Genomic DNA, 24,083 nt, shown 5'->3' on the forward strand with positions numbered 1-24,083 from the left:
CTGTGATACAAGTGTGCAGCCTTTATACCACCGTGCCTCCTGCAGACTCACATAAACACAGCTTCAACAAAACAAAGTCACACATTTTCAGTCAGAAAAGAAAAAGAAAGGAAGCAGCTCCTTTGTGCTACGAGTGGTCAAACTGTCCACAGAGGATTGTTGGTGGAGAGCTGGTTGTTTATTTTTTCTTCTTCATCTTCTCCACAACGTGAACACTGATGACGGCACACACCATGATGAACAGACCGGTCGACACCACGTATATCTTCAGCCTGTAATAGGTACCAACCCCAAATCTCTCTGGACCTACTAAACACAAAACACATTGATTCATCAGAAAAGTTCTTCAACAGAAACGTGATACAAAACAACAGCAAGTCAGCTGTTCATCTGTTTATATATTGACAACATTCAGCTTTGCATTAAAGTGTTGTAAATAACCTTATGAAGAGCATATTGTAAAACAACATGACAGTTTGTAATGATGAGTGTTGGTCTTGTTTTAATGACATTCAAGAGCCAATCTGTATTCAATATTTAATTATTCATTATAATATATTATTATAAAGAAAACTAGGAAGTTCTTGTTATGGAAAATTTTATGTTGGACGAAGGTCTCATAGAATCTGTCATACAAAATGTATCTGAAATGTCTGAGAATACTACATGCACAGCATATTGGGTGTTTTGTTTTCCATCATTTCGTTCCCTTTATTCTGTTTCTCTCACTCTGTACATGTGGGAAGAGTCACCCAGACTCTTTCTCACTGGACTCCATCTCCTTCTCAGCCTTGGGAGATGGTAAATAGTCATGTAGTCTCTTTTCTCACACTAGGGGATAGATTGTGCCCTGCCAGGTGGGCAGTGGCTCTATGTGGCGTGATGGGGAAGTGCTCTGTGTAGTGTGATGGAAATGTATAAGTTTTCATGTTTGCCTTTTCTCTGGGCCTCTTTCTCTTCTCACGGTGTGAGAGAGGGGTCTTCGAACGCTGATTTTGCCTTCGAATAAATGTTCATTGAGACCAGATCGATCTTGGGATTCTTTTTTGAATAGATCTTCTCACTCTTTATTTTCACTCTTTGGTAATGGGAAAAATTCCACAACATTCTAAAACAACTTTAAACTGCATTGGTGAAAAGTATGTATGTATATATGCATCTCTATGACAACCAAACCAAACCACATCAACAATCATTATATGAGGTGATTTTTAGTGCTGTCTCTGCTGAGGGAGGGTTGGACTCACACCAGCGATTTACATGCAAACGGGAAGCTCCTTTGACATTTCACCAGCCACCGTTTCACAAAACATGAATCAACAATAAGGAGAAAGGAGGACAGCTTTTATTTTGTTGAAAGCTTCAGGACAGGATTTGTCCCCACAGGATGCAAAAATCAACACAATACTTCCAAAAGTTCTTCATTTTTGCATCAACTGATTGATTTAATTCTAAACTGAATTTTCATGAAATACATTTCTCGACTAGTTTGTTTTTCTCTCAAGTGGCATTTTCTGATCTGCTGAGTTTAAACAGCAACAACCTCCATACTTGTGGACGTTTCTAATAAGCTCCACGAGCAGAAAAGTATAAAAACTAGGATCAATATTGGAGATGCTGAAAACAAGAGAGAGGTTAGAACACAGAGCTGTTAAACACTGAAGCTGCAGGATCAGACACATGGCAACCTTTGTGCATGTGGACTTTAGGGAGGAGGAGTCAGGAGAGACCACTCTCCAACAATTTGAATGTTGACTGCAGTACCTGTTTTAAACACTAGGTGTCAGAGTTACATGTTGCTCCTTTCAAGTAAGTGTGAATAAATGTCAGTGATCATTTCAATGTTTAAAAAATGTATGGGTCATGCCTAATAACAGCCATGGCTAAGCCATAGCAAATGTAAACAACTTTTTTTTTCTGGAACATTCACTGATGTGTGTTTATATAAAACGATTGATCTGTTCAGGCTAAAATCCTCACTGTGCATTCATGTCAGATTGTTGTTTTTAACTCTTACCTTCAGACCTTGTACAAAGATCTTCAATCTTTTGGATGTCCTTTGTCGAGCTGACCTGGTTGCTATGGTTACAGATGACTGAGCCGTTCTCCAGGTAGACGTCCAGAGAAGCACCAGGTGTGATGATCTCTGCTCTCTCTCCTCCCTCATGAGAGCAGGTTTGTGTGTCACATGTGAACGTGCTGCTGATGAGAGAGTCCTCAGTGCTGCAGATCACTGTGACGTTAGTGGAGTCTGAGCTGCAGGGTTTCACTGTCAGCTTCACTCCAGACACTGGATCTGCAAGAAGCAAAGCCAGTGTGAGGACTTTTGTTAAACAGGGAACGACTTTGTATCAACATTTTCAATGTTCAGAAACTTACCCAGAACTGTGACGCTGTATTCAGCTACAGTGGTGACTCTGATACCAGAAACAAGAGCTCTGTAATCTCCACTGTCCGTCTTTGTTACCTTCTTTATCAGTAGAGAGTGATCTTCTGCAGAATATTCTGCTCTAGATTCATAATTGTTAAAAAATACTGGATAAGTGCCATGAATTAGTTTCACAACAATAATACTGTTATTGAATCTCCATGTCAAATCCTCTCCCGTCTTCAGATCAACAGGTTTCTGCACATCCAGACGTAAATCTTTTCCTGTCTGCACAAACACAGGAGTCCCTGCAGAAAGAAGAGAAATACAAATCATGTGTTTGGTTTAACAAAATAAATATAAAAAAGAGAATCAATATTTCCATGTTAACAGTGTTTAAATTGTTTATTTATCTTTTACAGTTATTGACATGCGCAGAAAAGGATAAAGGATCACCTGACTGATTGGCCATTTATTGACATAAATACATGTGTATTGTATATTTTATCATTATATCCTATAACACAATATATTTTTTTTTCAAATTTTACTTGTATTGATTAATTAAAGTCTTTACTTCAAACACTATTTTTTTTTTAGACAAGAAAAACAAAACAAACCCACAAATGAATCATAAATAAAAAAAAACAGACATTTCTAGTTACATGTTTGAGAAGGAACGGGAAGAATGCTTGTATCATTACTTTGTTAGATATGTTTCTTTACATTTATCCCTCCAACACTTTATATTTTCATTGATATAAAACTCTGCTTAAAAAGTTTTTCATCACTTCTTGTCTTTTCTCGTTTCGTCTTTACACCTGTGCGTAACAACTACAAGCTAAATACATAACTGTCTCGTCTTGTTTTGGATATCTTCTCTTGTGCTCGAGGTAAATACACTTTTTTTTTGCTTTGGTTTCTTAGAACCAGGTTTCCTTTTTAAAACACTGAAGCTTAGTCAGTGTGCTTTTAGAGTGAAACTGTTTAAAGTGTCAAACTGTTTTATAGATATACAAACACACTGAAACATTTACTGTGATAAACCTCCACTTTGTCATTCTGCAGGCTAATTCAGAGTCAGTTTGTTAATATGTCATCACTTACCTGAGGTCACTTTATGTTCATCTCTGAGACACTGCAGAGTCTGCAGCTACATCTTTTTATAATATACATTACATTGTCTGAATGACTGTTGCAGTGTCAATGTGGTGGGGGAAATATTATAAATTGAATTAATAAAACACAACTACTAAAACTAAAAGCTCATCAAAAATAAATGTAATTTGTCACCTAAAAGACATTGATGCTGTTTTTGAAATAGTTTCCCCCTGATCTGTCTGTAGTTACAGGATATGGTCACATTATTTACCCGTTGTGTTATTGCACATAGTAATCATCATAATTATCATTATTATAATCATAATAAGATGATGTTCTTCTCCTACCTTGTGCCTGGATGGCAGCCAGCAGACCCAGAATCATGAAGATGAACATTATGGAGCCTCTCTGTTGTCCTGGATGTTACTATGTGTGTGTTCTGTTTCTCTGTAACAAACACAGCAGAGTCAGAGCGAGCCTTGTTGATGTGTTACTTCCTCTGTCAAACCCACAGTGAGTCAATGTTTTGAGGATGTTGGCTTTAACTCCCAGGCAGTATTTAAAGTAGCTCACCTACAGGTTGACCAACTGTGTAAATAGATAAATCAGTCGACAGTAAATGTACCTCTTCCCACTATTCATTTATTTGACCCATAAAAACAAGAGCAGAAGTAGAAATGTTTCCTTGGACATTGATGTGAATTTGAATTAACATTTGCACTACCTTGTGTGTAGTGCTTTATTATTTCCTGATGATCCAACAGATTTCAAAAAAGAAAAACGGTGTTGTCAAATAAATTAACATTGTTTTGTTGCTATATAAGGAACCAGGCAGAATATGCAGCTTGATGTGAATTTTATTGGTTTATTAAAATTTCACACATCTACAGTATGAATAATATCTTAAATCATCTGATGTATGTTATGTAAATACATGCATGTGATACAAGTAGCTCTAGGACACTTTTTATTCTTTCAAAGTAGCTCTTAGTTGAGACCCCTGCTTAAAGAGGTTTTAATAAACATCAGTGTTATGGATCATACTGTCTATAGAATTATAATGTAGATTGTTTCTAATAAATGTTGATGTCGAGGCCGAGAGGAAGATGAACCTCTCACTCGATAGTCAGTGTTTATGTTGAAAAATGTAAATGATTATTTTCTTAAAGCCTTTGGCTAATAGACTCTGAAATGACTTTTTATGAATTGAACTACTAGTTTTATCTTTCTTTGACCAAACTTAGCTAAAGTGAATGTTATCTTGTGTTTTTGAGACAATAAAAAGAAAAAAAACTATCCAACTTGATGATTCAAATGGAGAGAAATAAACTATAAACTTAAAAGGTTTAAGGGTCAAAAGTGTAGTTGTGGTGTATTAGTTCAGAATTTGTATCATATTCCTTCTCTATACCTGTGGCTCGAACCACTTCTTCTTTTCTTATCTATTTTCAACACAGCTTGTATTTCATGTCTGCAACATGAAGATTACAAAACTGACTATATCTATCTATCTATCTATCTATCTATCTATCTATCTATCTATCTATCTATCTATCTATCTATCTATCTATCTATCTATCTATCTATCTATCTATCTATCTATCTATCGAAACTCTGAGAGAATAATCATAAAAAACAGGTAAATTACAAAAGCTGTGAAAATGAAAAGCTATCTATCTTCTGGTCTGTCTCTATACTCTGCATTGCATTTATATTGTATAACAAAAAGCTCACATTAACATTTCATTTCTGTGGCCTTCCTCTGTTTATAGAAACAGAGATGATTCCTCAGTAATTATCTGTACTCTGTCTCTCACTTTGATTAAAGTCTACTTTGAAAAAAACCCCAAAACAAAACATCATGATGTTACGTCCTGAGGAATAAAGCTTCAAAAAAACTAAACTAAAAAACACTTAATTCTTAGAACTCAGAGATCATGTGACAAACCTGAAGCCCTCACAGTTTTTCCATCTGGTGGTTTCATGCAGCGTCAACACTGGTTTAGTTTTAGGTCTCTGACTTAATATTAGACACCTTGTGTGATGACAACCTGTCTTCGTGTGTTTAATTTTAGAAAGCCATTTGACAGCAGGGTAACCATCACAAAGATGAAAGTAAACTGCATTATTGAGAACTTTTCATGTTGCTTGTTTCTTCAATTTATTCCAGACATATATTTAACTTTTAAAATCACTATGTGGACATCAGCTTTACAAATTATGTTTAAAAGTTTATTTAAAAGGAGCGATATGTTTATTACTATTTCTTTGGTAAATTGAGGGGCGTACAAAACAGCCATGTGGGGCTGACTAAAAAATGTATCCCTCTTCAACCACATTCACAAATCGTTCGGGTTGAATTGGTTGTATTGTATGCAAAGCATGTTGGGAAACAGTTTCTCCCATGATTCGTTCTATTGTATGATTATGATATTGCTTTCTAGTTTCATGTGTTTTATGATTCACAACATCTGACAGTGTTTACAGTGGGAAGAGCTTTTCCTTTTGACAATCCCAGCATGAGTCCTTTCATTCTGATTTACAGTATAAAAAAACGAGCGCGAGGAGAAGCCAGATCTGTCGAACAAACAAAAGCAGGTTTTCCCTTCGATTCATCATCTGCATTTCGATGACATGCAAGTCACTCATAATCTCTCCCAATCCAAAGAGCTCAAACCGACAGAGCTGGAGAACAAATCTCTCTGCGCTTCACTCCAGGAACCGATGCCAGCAGGATGTTTTCTAACAGCCTTCTCATTGTCTGTTCTTATCGCGCCAGTTTGTATGTGTTAATGCTAATCTCGCTGCTGTTTTTTTTTATTGAACGCAGATGTCAATGAGTGTAAGGAAGTCTCACCCACTAAATGCTGAATGCTTATTTTAGAGGATGGCTGATTGAGGCCAGCCTCGGCCCGGCCAAAGCCTGGACTTCAACCAGAGCGGTTTACAGACACGCTGCTCTGTTTTTAGCCTCATCAGATGCGTCTTTAAACTCGTGTGAAAGAAGCGGCTTTTGCAGAATCAACTCTAAACAGAGAATAATCTTTCAACAAGTCCCTCTGTTATTTAGACCAATACCTCAAGTAATCCATCTCTAAATAGAGGAAGAATGCATTCTGAATACATTTGCATCATGAATTATTGCAACAATGTGGACAGGAAACCTACTTGAGAAATATCACTATGATGCCTGGAAACCTGATTGTTATCAGGCAAATGTCTTCATGTCTGTTACAGATATGCACAACATTTCACGGTTCTGTATTTCGCTTCAGCTTTGCATCCTGTTTTCTCATGCACTGACATTTTTAAATTTAAAACAGATTTTTTTATAAAGCAGCTGCAAAGTTAGTTCACTTCACCAAGACAGGAATCAACAGTTTCGTTCAGACTTTCAAAAAGCTCCTGAAAAACTTGTGAAGTTTTTCTGGCTGAGCTCGGTGTGCGAACACAAACACTCACATTTTCACTCTTCAACTTCATCCACAGTTTTTTTTTCTGCAAACCTCGGAGTGTTTTTCCTCAAACGAGGGGGACATGAATCCCTGCCATCGCTGCAGTACCATAACTATACAGTATGCTAGTATAGTGTTGTATGTTATTGAACTGCATTGTGTTTACTGTTCGCCAGTATGCTCTTCTTAGCTCTTCTGTCGATACTGTGATTTTGAAACATCACAAGGCATTGAACCTTTGACCTATGTTGAAAAGCCAACGTGGAAGTGTGAAATCGTGCAGCCCTTAGAGCCACTTGAGGCTGGCTGCAGAAGCAACAGGAGTCATACACAGCCATTCAAAAAGCCTGGTTCTAAAAAGTGTAATTAGTCTGATTAGCTTAATGTTTTGATCGGCACTCTCTATATTGACAGGCCGGCGCAATATAATGGTTTGTGTTAAGACTGAGGTCCAAACTGCACAATTTCCCAGCGGCTACAAATCTGATTGGTTGAGAAATATCAGAAATTTGACTCGTGATTTTTTAAATGTCTCAACATTTCCCAAATAATAATGTAAAAAGGTCTTGTGAAGTAGTCTTGTCATTAGAATTGTACAATTTGTGTGTCTACAATCACAACACAGTTTTGTGCTTGGATCATCATTGATCGAAGGGATTCACGAGGCTCTCTGTTGTACGTAGAAAAGGTCTCAGGGGTTATGGCATTTCAACGTTTGAGTTTGACCTTTAACTGGATAATGACGATGAGGATAACTGCTGAACCATCAAGTGTTGATGTGCAATCAAACTTTTGGGTTTACACATGCAATGAAGGGGAAGTTCTTTTCATCACATCCAGTCACAGGTGTCTCGAACAAAAAAGAAACAAAGGAGGGAAAAAGCAGCTCCACATAAACACACACGCTCACAAACACACACACACACACACACACACACACACACACACACACACAGTGCTGCTGGCTCAGTTGTGGGACTTGGCCAGTGCGTTCCACCCACGCCTACACCTCTACACAGACTACGGCCCACTATTCCGGAAACGTTTGCTACTTGTTGCATGTGAAGCGTGACAGGGACGTCAGTCTGATGCTTCAGAAGCACAGCCACAAACGATCGTGTTGTGATAAACATGAGGGGAGAGTTTGAAAGTCTCACATTTTAACCACAAATTGCGTCTGTGTTGAATTCATTTGCACTATCTGATGTTTTTTTTCTTTTTTTTTATTGAGTAACACGTCTTTGAAAATGAGGCTCTGCGTTTACACATGAAGGTGTGCATATCATATCATATGCACTTACAACTAACTTTGGAGATGAGAGCTCAGAGAGCAGCCTGTGACTTAATACTTTGGGGCAATCACAGGTGATCAAATACGTCCACTTTAAGCACTTGATTTTGCCTCTGACTGGCTCTGAGGATTATTTTTACAAAATTAAAGATTGCAACAACAATAAACCTTTTTACTGAGGAAAAAGAGGCTTTCTTTGTTTTTGTTAAATATGGAGCAGCTGTTACGTTGATCTCTTCAAAGTCACTCCTCAGAGGCCACAGGAGTTGACTTCCTCTGCCTGTGTATCAGTTCTTTGTGTTTGTGGTGTTTTAAATGTTGTGTTGGAATCTGAACAAGCTGCTTCAAACACCAAAAAGTTGACTGAAGGAGGCAGCAGGAGACCAGCGACCGTCTCTACAGGGTGACTCTTTCTTTGCTCACATGTTGTGCACTCCTTAATGAATGTGCTGCTGAGACAAAGGACGTGTTTCAGGACAGAAAAAAGTGAAGACAAATGTGAGTTAGCAGTTAGTAAAGACCCAGCAGCTCGTTTCGTTTGTCTGGCCTTGCTTCTGAATGTTCTGTCTTTGTTTTCGATACTCATCGGAGGATTCTGAATACACAGTGCCACCGGCTCCTCTCCTCGTGTCGTACACAGGCTTCTTCCTCCCTTTTATTAAGTACTCCAGGGACCCACACTTAATGTCCTACATCCTTACACTTTGACTTTCTTACAACATTTGAATGGAACACAAAAGGTACGACTCCATCAGTATGCATCCACCGTATATCGAGGTAGACCAATAACTCTGGACTGCCCTCGAGCTGCATTATCCTTGTTCCCCCCGGAGATTTACAGTCTGATGTTTTTATGACTGCTGTGATTCAATGATGAACGGCACGTTTGTCATCTATAGTCCAGTTTGTGATTTTCATGCATGCAGTTTATGTGACCGTCTTTTGTTCCTGTGTTTCTTTTCAACACAAAGATGTTGATCTTAATTAAAGACTATGATACATTTTAAAAACATAAATTATTATCAATTCCTACGCTTGTTTGACTTCAGAGCCTGAACTGTCGCTGATATCTGATTTTATTGTTTGCTTTCCTGGATAGTAGAGGAACAATAATAGATGACAATAATAATAGATAGTAGAGGAAATATTGGTCAGGCTTTTACAAGTTGACCAGAACTTTGCAAAAACAGTAAGTCTGCATGTCCGATGCAGAGCTGACGGTGTCAGTATGAGGCTCTGCAGTTTCACTCACAGACCTTTAGTGGGCGCCAAAGTGCACCACAGTCCATCATAATGTTGCTTGAAGTAAAATGTAGTGAAAATACACGTTTGAAGCCTTTAAGAGCAGACAATGTAAAAAAGGTTTACTATTTAGTTTAAGTTAAAGTTTATCATAGTCCAAGCTCGCTTAACATGTAGACACATTTAAATAAAGTAATAATTATCAAACTTTTTATCCACAACTTTGATCAACATTAAAACATTCACTGCAAAAGGTAAATCAAAAATAATATTAAAAACATTGTAGTTAAGTTTTAGACTGTCAGTTAGCCTGATACTGCTACTTGCTTTGGTGTGAGTTCTTGTAACGCTGATAAGTTTTTTACTTTATTGTTGCCGTGTAGTTGAAGGGTTGCCGAACAGAATAGTCTGTAAAGAGGGTGGAGAATAATCATATGATTGATTTTTAATCTACACCTGTTTAATCCCTAAATGTATTTATTTGTCATTTCCTTAGTCCTTCTTTCTGGTTTTAGTTTGGGTTTGGAGAAATTGTAAATGCAGATTGAAACAAAATCACCAAAAGATTTTGTTATTTGCAATAAGCTTTTGAATGTGTCTGTTTAATTGCATCGGTAATCAAGTCATGTCCACAGTGTCTGTCTCTTTGTTTCCGTCCCTGACCCAACACGCCCTGTCGGTACAGTTACACCAAGGACGTCTATTATGACTCCCATTATCCTCTGCTTCAGTTATAAATAATAGCCTTCATCCTAATTTACCCGCCTTTCTCTTGATTTTCACCCACCTCGCAGCTCTCCTCTCCCACCACTAGATGGCGACAGCCCCAAAGTTAATCACCCACCAAATTGAGAAGTTCTCTGCCTCGGAGACACAAAGCTTGTGACATCATCTGCGGAGGGACAGAGGGTGTGCGAAGGACAAATGTCTTGAATTGCATTACATCATTCTCCACTAATATGATAATATATCTGGAGCGCTGAGAGCCGTGCCAAGCATGAGAGGGGCCATAATCCTTACAACGACCGCTTCAAATGTGAACAAGGGGATAAAATGGAAGTGGGGACGGAGGTGGTGGTGGAGAGGGGGGGTGGTTGGGGGGGTCCACTGGAGTCGGGAGTGGGGAGCTGAAGGTTATTCCAGACATTTTTCCTCAATGAGAGCAGGAGGAGCGGGGAGACGATGATCACTATTACACACTAAGTAAAGATGAGGAGAGAGAGGGGGGGGGGGGCTAATGCTTCCTGTCTTTCTCCTGTCCTTGTCTCCTTTTCTGCTGCCATATCTGTTATTTCTTCGTGCTTTTTTCCTCTGCAGACTCATTTTTCCTGTCACTTTAGAGGACAGGAAGGAGGACTGAGGAGAGAAACGTTAAAGAAGAGGAATGTGGAGACATAATGAGATGAAGCCGGGCGAGAAAAGAGGTTGCAGAGAGCAGGAAAGGGGTGAGAAGTGGGAAAAGTGAGGTTTGAAGACACAAACAGGCGATGGAGATTTGAGAGACGAGAGGTAATGACATGAGACGGAAAGAGGAAGAATGGAAAATAAGGTGGACAAGAGGTACTGCAAAACCTGAAGAGGGGACATGAGAGGTTAAAAGGGGAGAGCAAGATGATAAAACCTGAAGTGAGAAAAGACAAGATGGTGCAAGGGGAAAGGAGAAAAATGTAAGCAGGAGAGATGAAAGGAGAAGAGAAGAAAGAGGAGAGTAGAAGAAGAAATGAAAATGCAAAGGAGGTGAGTGGGAAATTGTGTGCAGAGGTGGTAGGAAAAGATGTGAAGGAAGTAAAAGAAATAGTAAATGAAGCGGAAAAGAAAGATGAGAAAACTGAAAAGAGGAAGTAAGGTGAAGAGAGAAAACAAGATGAAATGAGGAATAAGAAGTGAAGACACGAAGAAAGGAAAGCAGATAGAAAGGAGATTGGAGGATGAAGAGAAGACCAAAGTGAAGAGAGGATGTAAGACATGATGAAGATGAAAAAGAAAACACAAGAGAACATTTCCCAGAACAAAAAGAGGAGAGGAGAAGAACTGGTAAAAAGATGAAGAAGACAAAGAAAAGGAGTTAAAATCTAAGGAAACAAGGTGAAGACGATGAGAGGAAGGGCGCTGCCGAAGAAGTAGAAAAGAAGAAAAGAACGGACGTCAGAAATGGAGCGATTTAGGGAGGAAAGGTGAGGAGAGCACAGTCTGTTGCTTCTTCGGCCATTTTGGATACGCTGTAAACGTTACACTCTGACCTTTGAAGGGCCCTTTTTGGTTACGTCAAAGTAGTTCAAACTTAGAGCAGCAAAAAAATTCCTTATGCACTTTAATACAATGATTTCTCCACAAACAGGTTTCAAAGAAAGAAAAAAACAACTTTGCCACTGTTCTTATGAAAGCCGTGTCTTCTTTTATTTTTTTGTAATACTGTGAAAAAATAATTACATACATTTTGAAAGAAACAAACGAAACCAAATCCAAACAGAGTAACATGAAAATAAAGCAACAATTTGATAATATCTTGTATGTTTTGTACAGTTTTTTTTCTTCTTGATTAAAAGGGATAAAATGAAGTGCACAACATATGAACATAATAAAACACGACGGGTCAAAAATAAAGGAGTATGGAGAATATTTGTGTGTATCTGAACATCCACACTGTCCCTCTCTCACCTGCATGCACACCTCCACTTCAGACTTTTCACTGCATTTATCATAGTCTACATATACTGAATGACACAGAGCTGAACAACAAGTCAGCCTGTTCACTCGTGCAGCTGTTTCAGCCTCAGCAGCTGGAGGAGGAGAAGGAGGACGACAAACTCGTCTCCTTCCTTGTGTCCTAAGGCCACACAGTGTCTCCTTATCTCTGTCTCGCCAGCTGTCCTGATTGGTTTTAGGGTTTGACTGATTTCTTTGTTGAAAATATTCCCAATCTTTCAGCTTTCCAAAAAAAAGTAAACAGATTGATTCCGAATTTTTTAAATCATAACATTTAGAGAAACTTGTGTTATAATTTGAGGCTCCTTAAGGCATCTTAAAGTGACAGTTCATCATTCCTTCAAATCCTGGTCAGAGGTGGAAACCTCAAGTGCATTAACATACAAATCGCAGACTGCATAGAAAGATAGACGGCACTGCAGCTGCCTGAAAGTGAAGCCAAAACATTTGAAGCTGTAGTATCGGTCATAAGCTCCGCCTCCTCCATGTTAACAGATGTGACATAGGTCCAACTAGTATCTCTCAAACCTAGTTTCTATCTTTGTAGTTACTTTTTCGTCTTTCTTATTTAAGCCTAAGTGTTCTCTTGTCTGAGTTTTCTATTAATTAGTCATGTGATGCTATTGAAGTCCATGATTGACAGTTCAGTGGACGAATGCAGCTCCTGCAGAACTGTGTGCACCATATATGCAGAGTAGAAGAAGAAACAGAGAGAGGAAGCGTAAACTACAACTCAAGATTCACCGAACTGAAGAATCTGTTTCACTGCTTTAACCTTATACAGTTAAGTGGTTAGACAAAGGGCAAGATGTTTTGGCTTCACTTTGGTACTACTGGAGAACATGGCACCATCTATCTTTATGTACAGTTAATTGCAGTTCATTTATTCACCACTGGGGGCACCAACGAGTCTGCCAAGAAAATATTGTGCGTCTGTTCTGAAGCCTAATTATCCACTTCATCATCCAGGGAGACATCAGGGATATCTTGGCTCTTTGTTTTTTCTTCTGGGTTATTGTGTTTAGTTTTTGTCTTTGTAAGTTGCAGAGCACCGTCAGTAATAAAAAAGAAAAGAAAAAGAAACGCTCTTTGTCTTTGATCTCAGAGATGTTGTGCGTCCTCTTGTTTGGCTACATTCAGCACAGAGTAATGATGCAACTATCCTTAATCCTATTAGCACAAAGCTTAGATTGATGTGTTTTTGTGATTGAGTCAATGTAAATTACAGGTTGGCTCTGCAAGTACCAATACAAAGTTAAATGTTGACGGTGTTTCATTTAAATAGGATCATTTGACTATTTTGATATCATTTATCTCATGACACATCTGTCAACAGAGACATTATCGGTCAATACCGATGTTGATCGGCTGTATCCCTATCAAAGGTTATGTAGCTGTGGTCAGGAGGAAACTCCATCATACCAGCAGACGACACCAAAACTGTGACCTGATTGACATTTCCCGATCAGTCAAACCCTAATCTCTCCAGTCAGCAGTCTCAACACATTTCAAATGGTATGAATAAAACTGGCGTCACAGGCTGCAAACACACACGTAAACACACACATGCATGTCCACCGATGGATGCATACAGCACATAAGTGAGACAGAAGCAGATATAGCACACGCACACTCAAACATACAGTATCACCCTCAAGCATACAGCCACATAAACCCCATTAACACAAATGGCTGCTTCATTAGTTTGTCTGCTCAGTTGTTGTTTTTTTTTCCCGCACAGTCTTTTGGCACTCACTGAACACTGCAAAAGGTAAAAATGGACATCGAGCCACTTGAGTCAGTGTTGGCCGGGATGGCACAGCACAGCAGGGAACAGAGCAGCGAGCGGCAGTGTCGGCCTGCTTCTAGCCTGGTTTGGCCTAGTTGAGACAGAGTTTTGACTATTTGTGGCCTGGCTGAGGAGTCGTGTGTACGTGTATATCTTTTTAAGCAGCTTTGATTAATCAAATAAAACACATCATATAAAATCTGAAACACTTCTAACTGAAGTCATTTCTCCCCCCCCCCCCCGTGATAAAACATAAAATAAGTCAATGAAATATTTTATTATAAGAAAGTTGACATAAAATATAAGAACGCAGAGGTTGATGTTATGACCTCATGTAACTATATATTCTGTAAAAGAAAAAAAAAAGACCCTCCCCCCCTCCTCAACATACACACAGCTATTATACTTTCTCCATATGTTTTCATCTTAAAGAAAATTACAATAAACAATATAAGAGAGGTTTTTCCATGATGTGATGCCGTTATATGAAGTCGACTTGGTACAGGCGGTTGTTAATATGAGAGAATGAAAAAGACGTGAAACAGTCCGGTGGAGTAAAAACGATTCCAGATTCCCTTCAAGTCTTTCTACTTTCTTCCTCCATTTTTCAACCAAATCTTGACATCTGTTTTGCATTATTGGCATTTTCCGCGTCCTGTCTTAATGTAAATACTGAAGCAACGACGATGACGGAGTACCTGGAAGGTCTGGATGTGTTTTTGTCGGCCTCAGTGCCTCATCAGTGTCAAATGTTCTCATTCTACACAAGGTCGAGATGACATTTTAAGTCAGATGCAAAATACTTGCACGGCTACAACTCTGTAAAAAGGTTGTAAAGAGGTAATAGTATGCAGCACTGAGCCTGTGATAACCATATAAATTTAAAAGGGCGCTCCATCTGCTGTTCTTCTCCCCATAACTACTGAAATGTTTTATATATAGTGACCTTGGAGCTACGAGGCTTCATCTGATATTCTAATCAGGAGTGGCGTGGCTCAGGTTTCCTTTCTGAGAGTGTTTATTCAAAATAGGGGCAATAAATACACGTTTTACAGTCCCATAGCACAAAATTACCATAATATACTGTATCTGTGAGGGGTTGATAGAGCGGCTGATAAATATAAAGACTCAATGATTAAGCAGTAAAGTTGCTGAGACTTCTGGCTTCACTTCGCAGCCTCTGGTCCTTTATGAAGCGCGGTGTCATTTGCTATAACTTAAGCTGCTTTAAAATGTACGGTGGAAAGAGAAGTGGGGAAATCTTTGTTGCCTTAAGTCCTACTTTGACAATCCGATAAAGCATAGATGCCCGAAAGAAACGTTTGGAATAAAATGTGTAAGCAATTTGTGGTTTCTGCCAAACAAAAAAAGTCTAAATAATAGATCATTTAATGTCCCTTAAAACGAAAAACAGGAAAACAATTGTTTCTGTGATGCAACCTCATCATTTGAATTAACTCATGTTTAACAGCTCAGTGTGCCGACGTGACTCCGTGGGAACTTTATGGCAGACGATACAGTGTCAATTGTTTTTCCCGTAAATAGCTTGTTAAGAGAAATGTTTTCAGTGATGCGCTCACGCCGCACCACAACATTTCCAGATATTGACAGAGGTTAAATTAAGTCTTGTAGCGATTAGCATCCAGAAAATGTCCCCACAAAATCTGGCCAAAACGTTGTTTCTTTTACTCATTAATATTGTGTTTTCTTTCTGAATGATGATCTTTCGCAGCAGTTTGAACATTTTTCGAAGGAGATATTTTAGGTTCTATGTTCTGTACAAAGTACTGTCCAAAAGAAAAGAAAATGCTAGGTCAATGGCTTCATTAAGTTGAGAGGTTTTCTGTAAGTTGAAAATTGCTTAACACACAATACAGGATTTAAGAATCAGGCCAAAAGAGGAGATTTGATTGAATGGATCAAACAACACCTGTGCTAAGCTGCTTTCTCAGAGATTGATGTCAGGCAAACGTTGGGTTTTGATGGATACTTGATTTATATCTTGAAGCAAAATCATAGTCTGTAAAGGTTGGTTATAGATGTCAAAATGTTGGCTCTTGAAATCATGCTGATTCAATTTCCAACTATCTTTCAATTGTCGTATTTCCACGTTTACACATTGTTAACGTTTGTAAAAGTGGAAACAAAATTCTAAATGTATAAAAATGTTGGTAATTAACATCAAGCATCAGCCTGATTTTTATTTGCACCCACAATTCAATGTCTGTCTAATGTTTGAGGTAAATGACCATCGCTTACTTTGAACTTATATTCATATGTTGACAAAGGATGGCGCTGTTAATCTAATCCTGGGATTTAACATTAATACACTTTTTCTTTCTTATCATAATTTTATGTCAGTCCAATGTTAGGAGTTGGATTTTGGTTAACACCCAAAATTTTCAATTCCGACCGAAATAAAATGTCTACCATTCTGAAGACAACAATTAAGCTAATATATTCCAACCATAAGTAAATGTCTGTCCAGTGCTGTTTGTCAACCAAACATTTTGGTTTTGACCAATTTTGCAGTTAAATTTTGAAAAAAAAAAAAAATAGAGAAAAGGAACCGACATCAGGGCTGTTCGTTATTGACAAGCCAACGTTGGGTTTTAATGTCAACCCACTTTTTATTACAACCACAAATAAAAGCTATCAAATGGTGGCGGTCTGTAACCCAGTACTGAATTTAGATGGATATCCAATCAATCAGCTTGGAGGTAAATTTCTACACAGTGCTTGGGTGTTGACACCGGTGGCATATTCAATTTCATGTCCACATCTGAAACGTCTCAGTCCAAAGGAACGTCTAAAATCCAGGCTTTACAATGAGGTGATGGAGATTCATTGAAATGGGATATTTTACAGAAGCTGCATCATTAGAAATCAGAGTAGAGAAGCAACATTTTAAAGGCTGATAATTATGAACCCATGCTGTTACAGGCGAATCACGTGAACCAAAGCGGACACAATTTAAAAGGAAAAATCTAAGACGAGAAATGCCACCAAATTTTCTGTTGCATTGAACAAACCAGCATACTTACATATAAATGTACAAAGTACCATATGAGCTAGATTGAACCATCTGTACCTTCATTTTGATATGTTAGACACTTGAACCTTCTCTTTGCTTACAAAGTTCTCAGCACAGCTCAAAGCGAGCAGCTGCTTGATCTTCATCCATCATTTTGAATGTCGTCGACGTTTGTAAAAGGCAGTCCAGTCAGAAGACTGGAAGTCAAAGAAAGGGTTTCAAGCCAAAAAGAGATATCCATCAAACTGATTGGTAGATATTTATCATTTTTGGAAAGAAGCTCTTCAAAATGTTCTAATTTTAGTCTACACATCATCCACTTGAAAAACACCATCCATCGTTTTTTTTTAGAGAAACTTAAAATGTTTCCAGTTAACGATCGCGTCTCCACATACACATTAAAAAGTGAGTTTCACCCAAAATGCTGAACCTTTGGTCCACAACTCCTTATAAAAATACTATAAAATGTTTCTGAATGCAAATTTTTTTTCATACATTTCCGTATAAATATGGAAAAAAGAGCTATTCTACTGTGCAAGTGAGAGAAACAAATGACACTTGAGGGTAGGGGAGGTATCTTTTTGTACAAATTGCAGAATTTAGTTAAATGAGAAAGCACCCCCTTAACACCTCGTTTCACAAAAAACGTATAACACACAGCAATGACCTTGAGTGAAATGTTAGGTTTAGGAATGCGTCATGATGATACAAAATGAGCGATGAAGAGGAGAACGAGCTTGCTACTGCTTGTTTTCTTTCCTCTCAGATGTGGCATGTACAAAACCTCTTTGTCCAGAGCAATCTCATTGTCCAATTTTACAAAAGACGACACACATGAATAGCTTGTGTGTTAGCACATACTGTAAGCATTGGCACTCCGGTCACTTCCTAACACCCCTTTTAAGAAACTCTGTCCCACTTAATTCAAGGTAGATCTCGTACGCATTGGGCAGGTTTAAATGAGGGGAAAAAGAATCAAAAAGTGCCAGATATTTTTTTTTTGTCTGAGCTGCCCTGTTGCTGCAATACATATAAACAAATAAGTCTTTTAAGCTCTGTGTGTATGAGTGTGTTTTTTCTGCGGTATGTTAAGAGTCAGAACGTGTTGGATTATTGGAAGGTTTTCTGTAGGTCACTGTACTGCATCCCACTGCTTAGGTTTGTACAAGGAAACAACTCCAAAATGACCCAAATCTCCATTTGCACTTATTTACAGAGATGGGTTTGGGAGGAAGATCTGATGCAGGGAGATGATCCTGGAGTAAGAAGAGGATTTCAGAAAGAAGAAATGGTTCCTCGGCTCCACTCGCAGCTCCTGGCTCTTCTTCTTCTTCTTCTTCTTCTTCTTCTTCTTACTGCCCTCAAAGTGCTCTTCTTCTCCTTTTGTCTCTTATGATTGTGGCTCTCGCTGTTGCTTTTCTTGTAGCATAAACACTGCACGCAACAGAGGGTCTTGTTGTGTGTGAATGTCGCCTTTGCACGTGTTGCATGTATTGCCGCTAACTGTTTTATAGGTGATGCTGCTAACTGCTGTGCGTCGTTGAGGTGTTTTGTTGGTTCAGAAATTGAACCGAATCCCATGCACTTGATGCTATGGAAACACAAAAAGTTGATTTGCTTATAATGAAGTGTTTTCATATTAAGGTTTGTTGAATGTTTTTTTTTTTTTTTTTTAAGCTCTTGCTGTCTGTGTTGGTTTCTCAAACATGAGTCTGCATCCGCTGTGTTTGTCTTTGGGAATAGTCAGAGGGCGGAGACGAGTAAGAGAAACGAGTGGAGGTTCCATACTGCCCTAGTCCTGCTTCAGGACTTTGTTGTCCAGGCCCCGGACCCGGCCCTGGCCCCGGTCCCGGTCCGGTCCCTTGACCTGTTGGATACATTTCATAGGCCGGACCTTCCTCTATAGGTGGAGGAGCAAAGCCCATACGGTAGCTTGGGTACTGGGAGGGGTATCCATAGTTGTCATACGCCAGCTGGGTGTTGCTGTCCATCAAACCACAGTCTCCAGGGTAATCTCCAGGCGACTGAAGAGCTGGATTGGGAGGCGCTTGTTGGCTCTGAGCCACCCTGGTGAAGGTGTTGAACTGGGCGTAGGTGGCGTGGGACATCCTGGAAGGCGGGCGGGGGTCATAGCAGCCTGCTCTTGAGCCTGGCACACCGCTGGGGGGAACAGCACCGCTGGCAGCGGCTGGAGGTCCGCTGGACGTGGCACCTTCTGGTCGGCTGTTCGTGTTCGGGGAGCGGAACTCGCCCTGGTAGTGGATGGCACGGGACTGGGGGCGCGCCTCCTCGTGGGTGGTGGCTCGGACGTTGTAGTAGCCATTGGTGGGATCCTGTGAGCAGAGGGGGAACTATGAGCCCTTGAATCCTAAGTGCAATGTGCACGAGTAGCAACAAACATTGGACGAGAGATTTTGTGCCTCAATTAGCTCTTTAAGCGCGTCATGCTTCTAACTGCGTACTTCTTAAATAGTAAATGCATCATGTTGTCGGTCACATTACACACTGCTGCTACAGTAAGGGTGGAGATGTCGGTGCAGTTGGAGGCGTGCTGCTGTTCATGCTTTATGCTTTATGTGGCTCACACTATGTGTATGAACATGATACATATGAGAGACCTTCATTTCACCAAGATAAATATAGTTTTGTTTCCATGTGACAGGAGGCTTACCTGGGCAGCAGCCAAAAATCTTAACTGAGGTATTTAATTAAATTGAAAGTGGGGGATTTTTTTCATCTGGTTTCATCAGTCAGACATGTTTTTTTTATCGCCCCCTGCTGTCCACGAGAAAGAAACTGATGGCCCTTCTGCGTCAGCCTTGTTCACTTTTTAATACCGTATCATGTTTTGTAATTAAACTTCAATTAGCGCACAGGGATTTGTGATTATGAGAAGATTGTAACCCCACTCCAGATTAAAAGAGCTGATTAATCCGGCCAAGCAGAATCCTGGAAATGATGCTTGAAGAACCACAAACACTGACTACGCAAGTGGTGCTTGTAAAAAAACAATCTCATAACTACGATGTACATCGTAAACCTGAGGATATTCAAGAAACTGGTAATTAGCACTTTATGATTGATAAGACCACGCGTTTATGAAATATGTTATGATTGTGCATCATGCATGGTATACAGTTCAAGATGAAAAAGAAAAAGAAAAAGAAAAAGAAAGAAACCACGACCTTGAGCTCGTACTCCTCCCGGGTGTCCCCCTCGCTCCGGATGTCCTGCTTCAGGTCCATGTCGTCTTTGAATGGCTGAGTGGAGGGAGAGAGGGAAACAGAGGGCAGAAACTAAACCATCAAACAACGAAACACACACACGGAAAGAGGGATGGGCGAGAAAAGGAAAGGAGAAGGAAGAGAGAGAGAGAGGGGAGAGGAAAACAGAGTTTCAGGTTTTTCATCCCAAGAGAGAGGAAGACGAAAAACGATTAGTCGTTGGAAACGCGGCCTAAGTCCGACTTTTGGAACCGCGATGCTTGATTTTCCACGACTGCTGGTGTTGGATGTTTTCCTATGTCTCAGGAAGTGTGTGTCTGTCTCTTCTCTGTGCGAGCACATGAAGTCTACCATTCCTAATGGTGTACCCATGTGTGTGTGTGTGTGTGTGTGTGTGTGTGTTTGTGCATTTTTAAATGTGGTTTATGTGCTTCTTTGTTTGCAACCAGGCTCTACACATGTGTTTCTATTTCACTGACTGTGCCTGAACTTTTAATTGTGAAAATGTGTGTTTGCGTGTGTGTGTGTGTGTGTGTTTGTGTGCGCGCGCCTCTCCTGCTATGTTTCGTGGCCTTTGTGTCGATGTCTGTGCACTTAAGGCCATTGACCCATACGCCTCCTCTCCTCGGCCCTCGGGTGACTCAGATATGGGCGTCTACTCACGGAGTACATAGCCTTGACCATCCGGGTTGCCGTGGAGACATCAGCCGTCTCCTCCTCCAGGCTGGGGGTCTCTTTGTTGACCGTCTCCACCTTGATGTCTGGTTTACCGAGGGTGACACCCCGTCGGCCTGGAAGAAAAACACAACCTCAGGTCATACTGGAGGTCGATGTGAAGATGAATGATTGATTTATTTCACAGCCTTGTTAAAGAGGAAATCAAAACAACAACAGTAACAGTCTAGTGTGAATTCTCCTTAATTTCTCTTATTGATTTAAGTTTCATCGATTAGGCGAGTTGGCGGCCTCAAAAGGTAGGGATGTCTGGATATTAAGAAGATGAAGATTTTGTAGCAGATCTTATAACTGTATTCGGCTTTTTTTAATTCTAGGTTGAAATCTCCTCAAAGGCAACAAACTCCACTTTCTGCGTGTGCTGAAATAACTAACAATGATGGCTCTTAAATGGGAAACCAACATAATGGCTCAGACTTTCAACCTACCGTGTCGTTTGCCAAGACACGCTGCTGTTTTTTGTTTTTTTCGTTAGCGAGAGGTGTGTGTATTGCTGTTTTTTTTTTTTTTTTGAGCTGCCACTATTATACTGTACCAACAATGTGCAGATACAACCTTTCCCTTGACCTGAAAAAAACACTTAATGGTGCTTTAAGTTTTCATCTTTTGAAATGCACAATCAGAGTTTTTTAAATATTGATAAAGCATTTTAGACTTCGTCACTCAGAAACAGTACGCACTGTAAGTCCCTGAACAGCTGACTTAAAAACATTCAAACACTTCTTAGACATATTCCAGTTCATCTATTTTGTTTCCGCCATTACCTCAAAGAAAACTTCGTTACTGCACTGTAAGCTGCAGCCACATTTAAATGTTTGTCTCATATTTGAACAAGTGCCAGAGTCACTTTAACATAAAAGTCACGACAGCAATCTTATTAACCTTGTAATGTGACACAAGTCTGAATTGAGTGCCGTCAAATTAACATAAAGGCTGCAGCAGCAGCAGCAGCACAAGGTTAAATATGCACAGGTAGAGATTAAACAAGTTTAATGCCATTTCATTAAAAGGGTTTCATTTAAATTAGTCACACAGACTTCCGCATCACGGCCCAAATGAGGATTTTTGGGGCATAAAACCAGTTTAGTTCTGGGTTAAACACTGCCTCATGTAACCTATGGTGACAACACTCCCTGTTTGAGAGGATATACTATCCTCACAGTGAAGTCGATACTTGTCAACAGAAACAATAATCTCCCAACAGCTGAAACCTCAAAGGGGCGGCTGAAGTCTCGTGCTGTCTTGAGTTGAATCGTTCAACAAATGAGAGACGGCTTATCTGCAGCCACAACAATGTTTGTTTGAGTTTCTATTTCCACATGATATCTTCTCTCTTGTGGCGTTATCAGCTTTAAAGCAGAAAAATATACTCTTATCCCTCGAAAATCCCTCTGGGGAACTCTGCCAGTCACCTTCATTGTCTTTCCCAATTCTGTGTTTGCAGTGGAACAGCTGAAAATTAAACAACTTGAAGGCACCACATGTTCTCTCTTCCTCTCTCTGGTTTGTTTGAGCTCATAAATGCTAACTGGATTGCCGCGGGCTGTATAAATAACATATAGGAATTCATAATTTAAACACTATTCACCCTTTAAATGCTCTCGTTGTTTGTGTGCTTTATCTGGTGTAGGAGCAGAACATAAATACGATTTATTTTGAAAAATCATCACACAATTGCATGTCAGTCGAACGACAAGAGCAACATGCAGTAGGCGTTTTTACGGCAGTTTGCCATGTTGTATGAATATTCATTAATCTCATTTGAATAAAAAGCTATAACGCTGGCGTGTGTTTCTTTTCTTTCAGACGGGGAAAGTGACAGATAGGGAGAGAAGAAGGACGAGAGAAAGGAAGACTGACAGACACATACGGCATGTACGTCAGCGTGAGTGTGTGCTTCCACAAACGCACACGTTTGGGAACCAGTGTGTGCACTCACTGCCTTTGCGTTGGCGGTAGAGGAAGAAGGCGCCCGCCAGCAGGAGCATAAGCAGCAGAATCGAGATGCCCACCGTACCAACAGCGATAATTCCCACCGGAACAATATCTGAAACGAACACAAGCGGAGGAAAGGGTCGAGGGGTTGAGGGACAGCTGCTGCCTCATTGTAACAGAAACCTGCGTTGTCTAAGCGTAAATCCTGTTGTGTCCTACAGTAGCTTAATGTTGGATCTCTGAGGGCTGCTTATGTTGATAAGGCGTGCAACTCAGACAGGGGATAAAAACACTGTTAGTGTACATGGAGGTACAAATCCACGCTCGCCCTCCCTCTCTCTCTCTCTCTCTCTCTCTCTGAGATGTTTTGGTAGATTTTGTGAAGCCTGCGAAATCTGACAGCTGAAAGAATAAGAGGCAGATAAGACTGACAGAGCATGAAGAAATCATTTTCTCAATGTAATGTGACACAGCGAGCTCTCAAAATAAAACACGGATCCAGCCAGAATGGACTCCTAACACTCTTATCTCTCCTGTGTGTCCTCCAGCTGAGGCCACCGACAAACAGCTTTGCTCAAGGGTACTTCAGTTTGTAACGGAGAGGAGAGCATAAAACACACACACACACACACACACACACACACACACACACACACACACACGCACACACTAAAGATACAGAAAGTTTCAAACTGTCACTTAAATAAAAATGTGTTCTGTGCAAAAAAAAAAAAAATATTGCAAATTGTTCTTTTAAGTCGTTTACTATCTAGATGGTTTTGGGAGGATTGTTCTGGAGATTCTCCTGACCTGGCTGTGAACATATCTCTGGAGGTAAGACGTCATGTGAAAAAAACAAACAAACAAAAAAAAAAAAAAGGGAAGTAGCAGACGAAACAACAATAACAGAGTCTGCTCTATGATGAGTAAATGTACCTTTAAATCAATCAGAAAACATAATGCAGTCATTTAATTGCGTGCACAGAGATCGTAGTGGTCTATGCACCGTGCAGCAGTAACAGGATATATAAACGTCACTCCGCCCTCTTATTGGCTCGAGCTAAATTCTCTGGACAATATCCTGCTTTGTTCTCACATCAGCACACTCGGCCTTGTTGTATAAAAAAAAAATGCTAGGGGTCTGTTTGGGGAAACTCCGGGGGAAGTCTGAGCCAAGTGAGCTTATAAGTGTGAACGTCCTGT

At 39.8% G+C, this 24,083-nt stretch overlaps 2 protein-coding genes across 6 annotated transcripts in view; both read right to left on the bottom strand.

Moving 5' to 3' along the window:
- Nucleotides 1-6: 6 nt before the first annotated feature.
- On the bottom strand, nt 7-3,957 carry LOC306826904 (uncharacterized protein). 2 transcript variants are annotated; one of them, XM_079348460.1, is made up of 4 exons: nt 3,817-3,957; nt 2,380-2,676; nt 2,018-2,296; nt 7-306 (listed from the first exon to the last, which is right to left on the bottom strand). In XM_079348460.1, exons 1-4 carry the CDS (start codon nt 3,863-3,865, stop codon nt 179-181), a joined length of 753 nt encoding a protein of 250 aa, XP_079204586.1. In that variant the 5' UTR covers nt 3,866-3,957; the 3' UTR covers nt 7-178. The 2 variants fall into 2 exon arrangements, with proteins under 2 accessions (XP_079204586.1, XP_079204585.1); XM_079348459.1 differs by having other exon boundaries at nt 7-309.
- Nucleotides 3,958-16,403: 12,446 nt separating this feature from the next.
- kirrel1b (kirre like nephrin family adhesion molecule 1b) overlaps nt 16,404-24,083 on the bottom strand; it is a 73,993-nt gene continuing 66,313 nt past the window's right edge. For 2 of the 4 annotated variants that reach the window (XM_079348433.1, XM_079348432.1), the window contains exons 12-15: nt 22,885-22,992; nt 20,874-21,001; nt 20,172-20,246; nt 16,404-19,319 (exon numbers count right to left, since the gene is read on the bottom strand). In XM_079348433.1, coding sequence (XP_079204559.1) covers nt 18,687-19,319; nt 20,172-20,246; nt 20,874-21,001; nt 22,885-22,992 — 944 coding nt within the window. In that variant the 3' untranslated portion in view covers nt 16,404-18,686. Of the gene's footprint in view, nt 19,320-20,171; nt 20,283-20,873; nt 21,002-22,884; nt 22,993-24,083 lie in introns of all 4 variants that reach the window. The other 2 variants (XM_079348431.1, XM_079348430.1) reach the window with 1 other exon arrangement.

Source organism: Symphodus melops, assembly GCF_947650265.1.
Source record: "Symphodus melops genome assembly, chromosome: 7".
Classification (NCBI taxonomy): Eukaryota; Metazoa; Chordata; class Actinopteri; order Labriformes; family Labridae; genus Symphodus; species Symphodus melops.